At 36.5% G+C, this 14,388-nt stretch overlaps 1 protein-coding gene across 1 annotated transcript in view; it reads left to right on the top strand.

Moving 5' to 3' along the window:
- The window catches only part of LOC103496808 (TATA-binding protein-associated factor BTAF1), a 33,787-nt gene that overhangs the window by 4,245 nt on the left and 15,154 nt on the right, over nucleotides 1-14,388 (top strand). Inside the window, exons 8-14 of the mRNA XM_008458806.3 lie at nucleotides 3,185-3,293; nucleotides 3,397-3,997; nucleotides 4,139-4,271; nucleotides 4,407-4,475; nucleotides 11,466-11,677; nucleotides 13,744-13,984; nucleotides 14,127-14,297. Coding sequence (XP_008457028.1) covers nucleotides 3,185-3,293; nucleotides 3,397-3,997; nucleotides 4,139-4,271; nucleotides 4,407-4,475; nucleotides 11,466-11,677; nucleotides 13,744-13,984; nucleotides 14,127-14,297 — 1,536 coding nt within the window. The remainder of the gene's footprint in view (nucleotides 1-3,184; nucleotides 3,294-3,396; nucleotides 3,998-4,138; nucleotides 4,272-4,406; nucleotides 4,476-11,465; nucleotides 11,678-13,743; nucleotides 13,985-14,126; nucleotides 14,298-14,388) is intronic.

Below are 14,388 nucleotides of genomic sequence, written 5' to 3'. Positions count from 1 at the left end.
AAGGTCTTTTCTAGATATTTCCCAAAGAGGGTTGAACACGGGCGACAAAGTGTAAAAAGGTTCCTTAACCATGCATTATCTTGTTTGTGCTCTTTTTGGTGAAAGCTCCTTGGAAGACTATAAGCACCTCTTTTTGAATGCTCTTCAGATAAACATTAGGGAAAGCTGTTACTCTATGCTTGTTTAGACAAATTTTGTCTCCAGTAAAACCATTAAAAGAGGAGAAAATCAGGAAAGCTGCTGCTATGCAAAAATATCTTGCCTTGAGTAGTTTTAGATCCCAATGGAATAAGAAGTGAATTTAAGGGTTTAGGTGGAGTACAAATTACACAAAGCACTTTTGTAATTACAGCCTGTCCATGATTTTCCACAATTGGAAGGCCCTTATTCTTTAGTTTTTCTTGAGGAGGGCTCTCTTGCCCCTTGTCCTTAGGCTGTCTCTCTTTTGTTCTATTAATATATGTTTCTCTTTTGTACTTTGGGTCTATGCTACTTTCTCCGAGATTATATCTTTTTAAGGATGTCAAAGGCTATTGGTGCATATGGTGGGTTTTTCTTCATCCAATGTCCTGCCCTCTTTGTTTGGTTTCTGCATAGTCTTGCAACCTACCCTTTTGTGGGCTTTTTCTCAAGCTTAGTTGGCGCTCAAGTTTTTCTGTTAAAGCTTTGGTTTGAATGAACGAGTCCAACGATTTGCCGATAACACCATTCTTTTTTTATTCACGGATTGTTTGGCACTTGAAAACTCCTTTGGCCTTGTTGAATTGAGAGGGCTCCACGTTGAATATAAATCAGAAATCATAAATCATTTGGATAAAGGTCAAATGGAGGTTGTTGACTTGTATCTGAAAAGCTTGATTGTAGTCAAGGGCAATGGCAGAACACCTACCTTGCTCTTTTTCCGTTGTACAATAGACCTTGATCTTTATCCTCTTGGGCCCCAATTGTTGAGAAAATTGAAAAAGGGCTCCACCAATAGATACAATTACACATATCAAGGAGGGTTGTCTTACCTTTTACAAGCCAGATTATCGAAGTTCCCCACATATTTCTGGGAAGATACCTTTGAAGGTTGCATTGATTGTTGAAAGATTATATTAAAAGTTCCTTTGTGGATGGGATTCTAACGAAACCAGAGTATTCCTTGTGGGATGGGAAGAAGTCACCTGATCTATCACTCAAGGTGGCTTTGGGTTACACTGGTCGTTCGGAAAGAACAGACCTTTATTAGCTAAGTGGGTAAAGGAGATACTAATAGGAAGAGAATGCCTTATGGCGTAAAATGATGGATGCAAAGTATGGAAAACCCCCTTGAGTTTGTGGCCAAATGATAGATTTCCTGCTTATACAAGGAGGCCATGGAGAGCTGGAGATTGGTGGGTAGCCTGGCTAATACATCATTCTGGTATGATTGTTGGTTGAAAACTTGAAAGAAGAGACCTTAGTAGTTCAATTCATCACCTTCTTTTTTTTTTTTTTTTTAAAATTGTCTATGCTAATCTCCATACAGGGCACAATGAATGAACAACATGGAGGGTGGAATCTTGGATTGAGAAACATCCTCACTAATAATGAAATAGACCCATGGAAACTTGGCACACAAAGGTTTTTTCATCTTTGAACTCACTGCTGCTCGATTTGGACAATAATTCATCAGAAACTCTGCGTCTATATCAAGACATGAGATTGACAGATTTTAACCCAAAAAAAACCATAATTTTCCTTTGGGAGCTTAGCCACCGCACCTTTGACAAATTCAGTGCTGTGCCGTTTACCTTACTTGAAGCCATCTCCTCATTGCCACACAATTTTTAAAACAACCAATGAGATCCAAAGTCATTTGTCCATCACCTTTATGTTCAGTCAGAATTTGGATGGAGATTATTACCACAGTGGTTTACAACTTTACCGAATGACCTCATTAACCTTCTTATTTACATTCTTAATGAACATTTGTTTTCTGATGGAAGAAGATTCTTTGGATGGATCTTTTGATATTTTTGTAGACAAGAAGGAAAAAGCGTAACAACCGTGTCTAAGAAAAGGAAAGCTGAACATCAAGGAGCTGTGCCGTGAGCACAAAGCAAACTATCAATTAAGTTTCATAAAGAGGAAGTGGATGTTTTTCGGCCTCATTCAATTGAGTATATCTCTCCCCAGTTCCTAAAACCTAATCTGATGGTTTTTGATTTGATTATGCCATGGTTTTTGGAAGTAAAAAAGGTAGCTTCATATGAATAGTTTTCTTCTCCTTCGGAAGGAGAAAAGGCATTACCTTTAAGTAAGTTGGCCATTTTTGGGAGGCTCCTTCCATCTTTTTCCCTCTATTATTTTTGTTAAAAAATCCTTTAATGCATGAAAGCATCTTCGAGAAAATCCAGTTGAACCCTTTTTCTTGTTGGAATGATACTCCACAATCTCATTAACTATAAGAATTGGATTTGTTATTTGACTCCCTTCAATAAAAGCATGGGAGGAGGAAGAATTAGTACTAGGCATGACTTCCTTCAATCTTCCAGTAAGTACTTAATTGATTTCTTTTTTTTTTTTTGGATTAGATGTAAGTACCTTATTGATAATCTTGTAAATCGAAGTGGTTAAGCTGATTGGCTGAAAGTCTTTGAGGCTTTGACAAATGAAACATCTTCTGAACTAAGCAAGTAAAGTTTTCTTTGATGCAAGCATTAAGCCTTCCATTCATTCAGCAAAAAGAGCCTGGAAATCAGATCTCAATAAGCTCCAAAAGAAAATTTCTGCAAGCACCTTGAGGCATGATTTTTGTGCAGTCGTGCTATATTTTCTTTCGTTTATAACTCTCCATTTTCTTCTATTCCCTCACCAACCATCCCAAAGAAGCTACCTGAGTGAAAATGAAAGCCTCATCTATCTTCTATGTCTCTATGAGAAAGAAGTTCTGTTATTGAACATAGTATGAAGAGTGAAATTAAAAACAGTGGTAGTCAGTGATGTCTATGGTTTATATATTACTGTGGCTTCCACAGGTTGGTGATAACCATGTCTGAAATTCTTAATATACGATGGTTGCTCAGTTTTTCTACCGAGTTAATTTCTATTTTCTTTACTTACCTGGATTTTTTTTTCATTAACTTCTCCATTTCTCTGCCTATTATTTTAACTTGTATACAAATTGAAAGTGAAGTAATTGTTGGTGATCCATCTGCAGTCAGCTGTGAGTGTAAATAATGATGACGATTCTGGTGATCATGATGGTGATGGACAATGGCCTTTCCATAATTTTGTCGAGCAAATTCTTCTTGATATGTTTGATTCTAGTAAGAATTTTCATATTACTCTCTAAATATTGGATATACTGACAGTGATTTCTCTTTTACTGAGTTACCGTATTTATTTAACCTTTTACTTATAAAATATCAGATTGGGAAGTCCGTCATGGTAGTGTGATGGCCCTAAGAGAAATTTTGACCCATCAAGGAGGTTGTGCTGGAGTACTGTTGCCTGACATTAGCATAGACGGTACTTCATTCTCCACGTTAGAAGATGGAAGCATGCCAAATAAGTTCAAGCGAGAAAGAGATATTGATTTAAATACACAGTTGATTGAGGACGAATTTGAATTTAAACTGAAAAGGCCGAAGTTTGAAGATGCCTCATGTCCCCATGTCAATGTGATGGTCAGTGCCCACGAGGACATTAACTTAGGGGTCAATTTGAAAGTTGAAACTGATGAAAGGCTTATGCCTGATGATCAGTCTGGAGTTCAATATGAAATTTGCTCTGTAAAGGTGGAGGATCATCCCAATGGTTCATGTTATCCGCATGTTGATACACCCGCTGCAGCGGCCGAGGAGTGCCCTGATAGTAAATTACCTTGTGAGGATACTACTATGCTGACAAACTTTTCTGAAAATCGCGAGCTGAGGAATTTGGTTAAATTGACTAGGCATTCTTGGCTGAAAAATTTTGAATTTCTTCAAGATTGTGCGATTCGTCTGTTGTGTATTTTACTTCTAGATCGGTATGATTTTATTGCTTGCTTAGACTGTAATTTTCTAGGTTTATCTTATCACTTTTTTGTGGTCCTTTTCATTTACTGAGATTAGAGTCAAAATTATTTTCCATTTGTTGAGAGATGCTGTTCTCTCTATATATCTTGCAGGTTTGGAGATTATGTATCTGATCAAGTTGTTGCCCCTGTGCGTGAAACCTGCGCCCAAGCATTGGGTGCAGTGTTCAAGTACATGCATCCTACGTTAGTTAACGAAACATTACATATCTTGCTGCAAATGCAGGTAAGTTTCAAGTAAGTACGTCTACAATTGCTAAATATGGTATTGTTGTTTATGAGTATGATTGATTTTGTGAAACAATCCAATTCTAAAGCATCTGTTTGTTGTTTTTAACACTACTTTTATTCCTTTATTCAGTTCAGGCAAGAATGGGAAATTCGTCATGGGAGTCTTTTAGGCATAAAGTATTTGGTTGCCGTACGAAAGGTATAATTTTGTCCCTACTTGTATGTCTAGTAGCTTTCTGGTATTATGTTGGGTTTCGTGATTTAGCATAGGTTATTTTATCTAAATAGAATCCCTGAACCTCGCTATGCTTTATGCGTGTGAGGAGGGCCTTAAGGGTAAAGGTTGGTTAAAGGTTTGTTATTTGGTTTGATGTTAGACATCAAGGCTAAAATGTTAAGAGGGACTTCAGTATTGAAAAGACAGCTACGAAGATCATTAAAGTAGATTTGGTGAACTTGTATTCTTTTCAATTGCATCATGAGAAGTTCATAATAATAGGAATTCATTCTTGGTACGTTGGAGTAGTTTTTAATATTACTCGGTTGATTCAATTGCATCGTGAAAGGGATTTCTTATGGGAAGAATTGAATCTTTGTTTCTTTATATTGAAGATCCTTGGTATGTTGGTGGAGTTTTTAATATTACTCGGTGGATTCAAGTTCGACAACCATGAAGAAATTGGACATGTGGCAGTGAAAGTGGAATAGAGCCTGCACATAGTGGATTTGTTGGGAGAAGGAATGCTAACACTATTTATTTGTGGGTTGTTTTTACCTCCACACCTGCTGATTCAATTTTGGCTAGAATTTGAGTTGTAACTGGACCTTTGGGATTTCTTCTCATTGTGAAGATTTATACTGGTGACCATTTAAACTAAATCAACAAGGCTTTATTCTAGAGGATGATTTGAGGCACCTTCCAAGCATGGATCATTTCTCAAGACACATTAATTGAATGGGATAGCAAAGTGGGCGTTTGTGTTTGTTGGTCAACAATTTCAGGGGTGCAATAGCTATTCTTGAGGACTTAAACTACGAAAGCCTTCCTTACTGAAATCTGGTTCAAAAGAAATCAGATACCTTTTCAAGAAAAGTAATTGATTAGGCTGTCCGCTTCAAGGTTGCTCGGACTATTGTCTCCTTGTAGGATTTTCTTTCTAAGTTCTTTGTTGACTTTTGCACTAAGGATTTATGCAAATTTGAAGTGATTGCATTTGTCTTTAAAACATAGCCCTTTGCTCTATATAAGCATGTATTTTTTTTTTCAAAAGATATATAAGTATGTATTTTTACTCACTGTTTTTTGTTTTTTGTTTTGGTTCTGTATTATTCTCTTCCATTATTTTAATGGAAAGTTTCATATCCTTTTGAAAAAAAAGTATGCATCTCTGGTAAGAGTTTCAACAACAAATGTTATTGTTTGGATTGTAGTTGGTCTCACCAAGTCGATGTTTACACACTTTTGAGCTTCAACACTGCCAACTTATTTTCTTTTTCTTTATGTGGTCCCATGTAATCAATGAGGTTGTGGCTTACATGCTTTTGATCTTTAAAACTGCCAACCAATTTTCTTTTATGCGGTCCATGTATTTAAACAGGCCGTATAGATTCAGTATCTTATCTACATATTCTTCCATGTCTAATTTCTTGTTGAAATTAAGTTCACAATTTGCACCCTCCCGTACCCAGTTGCTGGAGTTTGTTGTTTTTGTTCTTTCTTTGAATAATTGGATTCATCTCCCGAGAGCAGCTCTTACTGGATGATCTTGGGGCCTTTGTATTTAATGCATCTCCCATCATAACATAAAGGTTTATGTTGAACTTCTCTTGTGGGAGCTTTCTGTCTTGCCTCTTAGATTGGTCATGGAAGCTGGAAACATCAGGGTTATTCTCTAGCAGACCAGCAATAAAATCTTTGGTGAAAAGAGCAGAGATTTTCCCACAAAGCTTTGCAAAGAGGTCTTGAGAAGTAAACGTTCGGGTATAAAATTCGTTTATTGGTTAGTTTGGTGGAGGGGAATCAACAACGACAAGGTACAAGGAGCATGTCCTATACGAACATCTATATATCCCCCAATTAGTGTGTTTATTCAGACGAAAGCTGGAAATGGTGTCGTTTCCTCCGTTGTGACACCATGGTTAAATTTCGACGTTTTTTTTTATTTGAACCGTCAGTATACAACAGTCCTTTCCGAGGGACATCAAGAATTTTCATTGCAGTTCTTAAATAATTTATTTATTTTATTATTAATCATTTTGAAAAAAGAAACAAGCCTCTACACTCAGATAATGAATGGACAATACAAAGAAAGTGGCGATACAATGAAGAGACATAAGAGATGATCAATGAGTGCACCCAGACATCTTAATTAGGTTGACCCCTCCTTAGCACTCTCTATCATATCTAAAATTAGTAAAGATAAATAAGAGATAGGTTCCCAAACCCATTAGGACCCACCACAAAGCTAAAATAAAATATTACAAACTTGAAACCAATGCAAAGAAAAGTAGTGAAGTAAAAACAGCAAAGACTATGAGATAAATCAAGATTGAAATGGAGGAACGATGGAGGCCTTCCGAGTTAGACGATTATCTTGAATGGACGCTTCGAAAGTTTTTGATAGGGATCGTCACGAGAAGGCGTCGAGTCGAGTTATCTCAAAATAAATTGGCCAAGATTCTTGAAATACTCTTTGGTTTCTTTCAAACCAGAGATCTGTGGCAAAGGTTTTACTGCATTCACCCAAATCAACCTTGGTTTGTTATTATAGAAACCAATCTTTTGTTGAGCAAAATCATAAAATGGAAAGGGGCTTACTAAGACCAATACGCGAAAAGAGTAACGAAAGAAACAACCAAAGACCTAACTTAATAAAAAAAAAGAGGGTGCTATGAGTGTGGCAACCTAGTTGGATTGCCGGTTGCGCCTACTTATCCCTAGTTCTTGTAATTTCCTTGTTTTCTTTTTTGTAAAACACGTAGGTTTGAGAGAGAATTGGTATATCACATTCATTCACTAAAGAATACAAGATACAATGGTGACCAAATAAGGAAAGGGTAGAAAAACCTAAAATAGGAAAATATAACAAACATATTTGCAATAATAGAATTATAACACTCCCCCTCAAGTCGGAGCATTTATGTTAATCATGCCCAATTTGTTTTATAGATTATCTATATGTGTTCCATTCAATGCTTTCGTGAAGATACCTCTTAGTTGTTCCCCGGTCTTCACATATTTCAAAATGACAATCAACTTCAATAGGTTTTGCTCCCCATGGAACACTGGATTAGATGCAATATGAAATTCTGCTTGATTATCACACCACAATTTTGTTGGTGTGTTGATTTCAAATCCCAACTCAACAAGAAGTTGATATATCTAAATCAATTCACACAAACTATTCCATTTAAAAAAGAATTCACGCAGACTGTTCCATTGTACTACTATATTCTGATTTCGTTCTGGAACGTGATAGCACATTTTGTTTCTTACTCTTTCAAGAAATCAAATTACTATTAACATAGTCACAATATCCTGAAGTTGATTTTTTGTCTTCTTTAGATCTTGCCTAATCGATGTATGTGAAACATTTAAAATTAGTATGAGCATGATCCTTATATAATAAACCAAGCCCGAGAGCAACCTTCAGATAACACAAAATTTGTTCCACTGCACCCAAATGATAAACAGTAGGACATGACATATACTGGCTCATAATACTCATTGAATAGTCTATGTTAGGTCGAGTCACTGTAAGGTAATTAAGCTTTCCTGGTAACCTCCTATATCTTTCTAAATCTTTTAGCAATTCTTCATCGTTTATGAGCTGTAAGTTGGGCATCATTAGGATACTACATGGCTTAGCCCCTAGCTTCCCTGTTTCAGTCAATGGGTCAAGTACATATTTTCTATGTGATAATAGTGTTTCTCTCTCGCTTCTTATTACCTCAATTCCTAGTAAGTATTTCAAGATGCCCAAATCTTTTGTTTGGAATTGGCTATGGAGAAAAGTCTTTAGCAACTGGATACCTAAAGCATCATCACGTGTTGATGTTGGTGTGGTGATTATCACATCTCGAACAAAGCAGGTCCAACCAAATATTTTGGGTGGAATGGGAAACAAATGTTGTGATGGAGTATCTCATCCTTAAGAAAGAAAGAGGGCATGCAATTTATTAAAAAACATGCTGGTGAAACAACATCACCCAAAAAGATTTTGGAACATGCATCTGAAACATTAAGGCTCTGGCGGTTAAAAAGATGACGATTCTTTCGTTCTGCAACCCCATTTTGGGATGGAGTATCGATACAAGAAGAGTGATGAAGAATGCCATGAGAATCTAAATAAGACTTGAGTGCATGAGAGAAATATTCCTTAGCATTATCACTCTTTAAGATTTTAAGAGCACCACTCAACTGAGTTCGAATTTCAGCACGAAAGTTAATTATAACCCTGTTACTCCTTACACAAAAATAATCATCGACAAATGTAAAAATACTGAAACCCTCCTTTGGACTCAATAGGACACGAGCCCCAAACATCATAATGAACTAATTCAAACAGAGCACTAGCTCATTTATTGACTTGAGGATACAAACTCAAACGATGAAATTTAGTAAACTGACATGACTCATAATCTAAGGAAGACAAATGCTGAAATTGGGGACGCAGACTCTTCAAGATAGAGATAGATGGATGCCCAACCGACAATGTTTTTCAACAGGAAGTGGCATGCTAGAGCATGTGATGGTTGTAGGTATTTGTGATTAAAAAATGTAAAGACCTCCTAATTCACGCTCTTTACCAATAGTCTACTTTGTCGTAAGATCTTGAAATAAGCAATAATCAGGAAAAAAAGGAGACACAACAATTAAGATCGGGAGTGAGTTTGCTGACCAAAATCAAATTAAAAGAGAACTATAGTAAGTTTAAAAAATGAAGACAAAGAAATTGATTTAGTAAGACGGCTGGTTTCCAATCCTATCACAGGAGTGGAGGTTCCATCAGCTATAGTGACATTAGGCGAAGAGGTACATGTACAAAGGTTAGAGAATAGACTGGGGTTACCTGTCATATGGTCTGTAGTGCCAAAGTCAATGACCCATTTCTAAATGGCTGAAAGAAGGCATTTAGAGATGTTAGAGGTACATGTACAAAGGTTAGAGAATAGACTGGGGTTACCTGTCATATGGTCTGTAGTGCCAAAGTCAATGACCCATTTCTAAATGGCTGAAAGAAGGCATTTAGAGATGTTACCTGTCTCAGCAATGTCAGTAATGGGAGTACAGGGTTATGCTGTCACTGACTTCTGATACATTTGAAACTTAGCAAACTTCTCTGAAGAAATTGTAATTGACTTGTCAGGATTATTAGAAGTAGAAACAACATTTGCAGATGGCACTCTTTGATCCATATTCAACAATCTTTTGCACTCGCTTTTGGTGTGGCTAGGTTTACGATAGTAATAGCAAACGACATCTCTTGAATTTGTTTGTTATTTGGATAACCTTTGGAGGTATTTGATCCAAACCCCTTATTACTCTGTACGAGGTATTTGATCCAAACCCCTTATTACTCTGTACGAAGTATTCGGCTTCTTCCAACAATGAGATTTTTGAGCTTGACAAAACTTGATCTTTGACCGTCTCATATTTAGGTGCAAGACCAACTAAGAAACTCATGATGAATAATTGTTCACGTTGAGCCATGAGAACTTTTGGATTAGTGCTAATTGGCATCTAGGCATTGAATCCTGCACGCGTATTTTTGACCTTCATAAAGTAACTCGTGAGAGATTTTTCTCATTGATCAAGTTGATATAGAGCCTTACAAACATCACACACTCTACTAATGTTTTCTTTTCCGAAATAAAGAAAATCCAGATATTCCAGTAGTTCTTGATTTACTAGCTCAACGATTTCATGGTTAATTGAAGTTTTGATTTGTAAAATCATTCTTGAATCGTCCTGCAACCAAAGCTTTTAGTAGCATAAATTGGTGGCTCTTCTGTGATGTGCTCATCCATCTCAATGCTTCTAATAAAGTGGCAAACATTTGATCTCCATGAATAGTAATTTGATCCATTCAACTTGTGTTCAGTTACTTTTGACAACATAGGAATCATCTCTGATGTGACTACTGGTTTTTTGTCAGCCATTACCTCCAAAAACTGACAGAATGATTAAAATCTAAAGGAAAGCTGTGTTGAAGCAAGCCCTAACTTTCCAAAGAGATATTTTTCTTTGAACGAACTACAAACAATGAGTTCATAACCCAAACAATCACACCACACAAAGAGAGGAAACAACCCCGTAGAAAACGAACCAAAAAAGACAAGCACACGGCCAAATGTGCCGGAACGTGGATTTGGGGGCGGAGGAAGGGGCAGCTTCGTGAATCTCACATTTTGGTCAGATGGCTTCGAAATTTTGGGGCTAGGTAGATCGATGGTTGGGCTCCTCTTTGGACTGGGCGATGTTGAGAAAAAAAAGGTGAAGAAAAAAGAACAACTTCCGGTGGCGGCGACGATTGAAGACGACAAACAAAACAATGATGGTGATGGTGGAGAAAAGCATAAACCCACCCCCTCTGCAAAACCCTAGATGTAACACAAAAAGGGTCCTAAATTCTAAAACCGTACTCAAAACTCTAATTTTCTCGAACACTTTGATACCATGTAAAACACTTTGGTTTGAGAAAGAATCAGTACATCACATTCATTCACTAAAGAAAACTATATACAAGATACAATGGTAACCAAATAAGGAAAGTAGGAAAACCTTAAAAAGGAAAATGTAACAAACATATTTACAATAATAGAATTATAATATTTTGTAGTTTGAGCATTAGTCTGTTTTTGGTCCATAGCTTTGGTTTTGCCATGAAATCCTCCTGGGAATATGTAGCTCAACTCAAAGGAGAATGGGAGCTTTAGTTGTACGGTAATTTTTGAAATAGAGAGAAAAAATGACAAGAAAACCCTTTTGCAGGATTGGCTGATTGGGTGAGACCAAAAATGAATCTCTTGTAATATTGATGGCTTTATGAGAACTTTTTTGTCATCTTCTGTCTTTTTCTTTTTATTAATAAAGGATATTTCATTCCAATACTTTGGGGTTTGGACTCTAGTATTGTTGTTCATGCTTCACATGTCTATCATCTTGCTGCTTTTCTCTTTGTTCCAGGAACTTCTTCATGATTTGCTTTCACGCGTTCTCCCTGCGTGTAAAGCAGGGCTTGAGGACCCAGATGATGATGTCCAGGCTGTTGCAGCAGATGCTTTAATACCAGCCGCTGCTTCTATTGTTTCTCTCAAGGGTCCGACCTTGCATTCAATTGTGATGTTGCTCTGGGATATCCTGCTTGATTTGGATGATCTAAGTCCATCCACCAGCAGGTAATGTTTAGATATAACCCCCATGTCTGTCTTGGTAGAATTCATTCGAGTAAAAAGAAGATGTTTAATGTAGGGGTTATTTAGGGATTACTGAAATGTTTTTCTGTCTGTTTAAAGTCTTTAGGCATTCCTCTTTAGTGAGGATTTATTTTAAGTTTTTTATGTAATGGCTGTAGTTTATTTCTAAGCCGTAAGTTTTGTGATAAGTATACTCGTTTCCCCAATTGTTTTTCTCATTAATAAAATTTCTGAGTCTAGGCTTTCTCCAAGAAAATCATCTTCATTAATGCTACTCTTCACCTCATATCCAGTTGCGCAATTAGAGATCTTGTTTGACTTTCCTGCCGAGTTTTTTTTTTTTTTGGGGGGGGGGGGGGTATCTTATCCTCCTGCCATCTTTTGTACTTTTTGACTAATAGGTTTTTATTTGAAAAAAAAGTGAAACGATTGGTTTTCTTTTCATGTTGCTGCAACAAACTCTTACAAAAAACAACAATAATGTCAAATCTTGTTTACAACACAAAATATTGACAAGGAGTCGTACTACATTATTTTTACAATTACATAGGAGCACATTGTTTTTCCTATGCCACATCAGGGTTCTAATTCAAAGGGAATTTGGACCTCACCGCACTCACACAGAACACTGAGAAGTAGAACAATCCTAGTATTATCTATTCAACATTCATTTCTTAATCATCTAGGCCTGGATTCCTGTACATCATATCCATCTGATTAATGATTACCTATTTTTTTTTATAAATAAATTATTTTTATTTTCAATCTTTTGAATTCTTTCACCTCCCAATTTCTGTCGTCGACCATCCAAACTCCTTCATCTCCATCACTTTTCTTTCTTTCTTTTTTCTACAACCATTTTCGCTTGAGAGAGCTTAATGCCGCCGTCACTAGCTGACCACCACCAATGCAACCTCCACCTTCTATTCTCTTTCTTCCCTTCTTCTTTTTCGTCTCCCTTTTGCTTTACTTCTCCATTTTCTTTGTCTTTTCTTAACTTCCTTGTCTCCATTTCTCGTTTCCTTTTTATTTCTTCTTTTCTTCTTCCTTTAGGAATGTAGTTTTGGTTTTTTGTCTGTTGTTATTTTTATTCACTTCACTACATTCACAAAACCGACCGACTACCGGCATAGTTGATTAATCGATGTACCTTACCCCTCCAAAACCGTCGACTATCGATCAGTCGTTGGCTTTGGTCTGAGTCAAAGCCAATGCCAATGGATCAACAAACACCTTGATGGATTGTTTATAAGAAGAGCATCTTAGTTAAGGATCTTTGTGGCTTGTGGGTGCGTGGCATACTGGCTATATTGTGGGTAATTTGGGTGAACAATGTACGATTAACTTTTGAAGCCAATTTATGAAGATTTTTTTTCATTGTTGAAATGAGTCAGGTTCTTGGGCAATCCCTTTTCTAGTTCTTGTAATGAATCATTTCCAATTTTCTTGACACATTAGTTTTCCACCTGAAAAGAATTTTCCTGACACAGTAGAATCAACACCTGTCCAACAAGTTTTAACTTCTTGGCCTTTGCTTTCTCATTATGTGCTATACTTGCTATATTCAATATTCATTGTCACTGTTGTTAATTTGATTGTTGGCTAGGATTATGATAATGGTGGTCAATGGTACAAGTTGAAAATGTGAAAATGAAATTGTTGGATGATATAGTATTAAATTTACTTTTACCAATCAGTTTAAGTTTTTGGATTGATGGGTGATTTAAGATGATATCAGAGTAGGTGGTTGAGGAATCTTATGTTCAAACCCTATAGTATTATTTTCTCCCAATTAATATTGATTTCCACTTGTTGAGTTTTCTACGTATTTCAAGTCCACAAGTGAAAGGAGTTAGATGATATAATATTAAATTTACCTTACCCATCAACTTAAGTATTTTGGGCCAATAAGTAATTTAAGAGATGATTGATTTCATTATGACTCGATGCAATCTTTTTTCGAAAATCCATTTATAAACTTGGACGCTCTAATTTACCCATTTCATCCTCATCACAAATTGTCTCCTGGCTTTCCATTTATTATGCAGTGTAATGAATCTATTGGCGGAAATCTATTCCCAGACAGAGATGTTTCCGAACATGTTTGAGGCATTAACCTTAAGAGAGACCCAAGAGTATGATCTAAATGAAGCTATTCGTGTGCATGATACCCCAGAGGGCACATGTCTGCAAGAAAATCCATATGCATTAACATCATTGGCGCCAAGGTTATGGCCATTTATGAGGCACAGTATCACATCAGTTCGTTATTCAGCTATACGTACTTTGGTAGAATATCTTCAATGTTCTAATTATTTTCCATGGAAAAATTGTAGTTAGTTCAGTACAACGTTCATTACATTTACATGTTCCATGCTAAATTGATATTGATTTTTTCATTTCTTTCATCAACCAATATTCAATTTTACAGGAACGGTTGCTAGAAGCAGGATTGAAACAAAATATTTCTGTGCCTTCTACTGCCATTTGGCCGACTACCATTTTGGGTGACACTCTTCGAATTGTGTTTCAGAATTTGCTTTTAGAATCAAATGATGATATTTTGGAATGTTCAGAGCGGGTTTGGAGGCTTCTTCTCCAGGTTTTTGTTTTTGCTATCGCTAATTATTGTTGTTGTTGTGTTGTGAATGTAATAAACACCCTCCCGTTTTTATGCTGGCTTGACTGCATTC

This window comes from Cucumis melo, chromosome 6 (assembly GCF_025177605.1).
Source record: "Cucumis melo cultivar AY chromosome 6, USDA_Cmelo_AY_1.0, whole genome shotgun sequence".
Taxonomy (NCBI): Eukaryota; Viridiplantae; Streptophyta; class Magnoliopsida; order Cucurbitales; family Cucurbitaceae; genus Cucumis; species Cucumis melo.
Note: the sequence above shows the minus strand (reverse complement) of the source record. Positions and strands in the feature narration are given on the sequence as shown.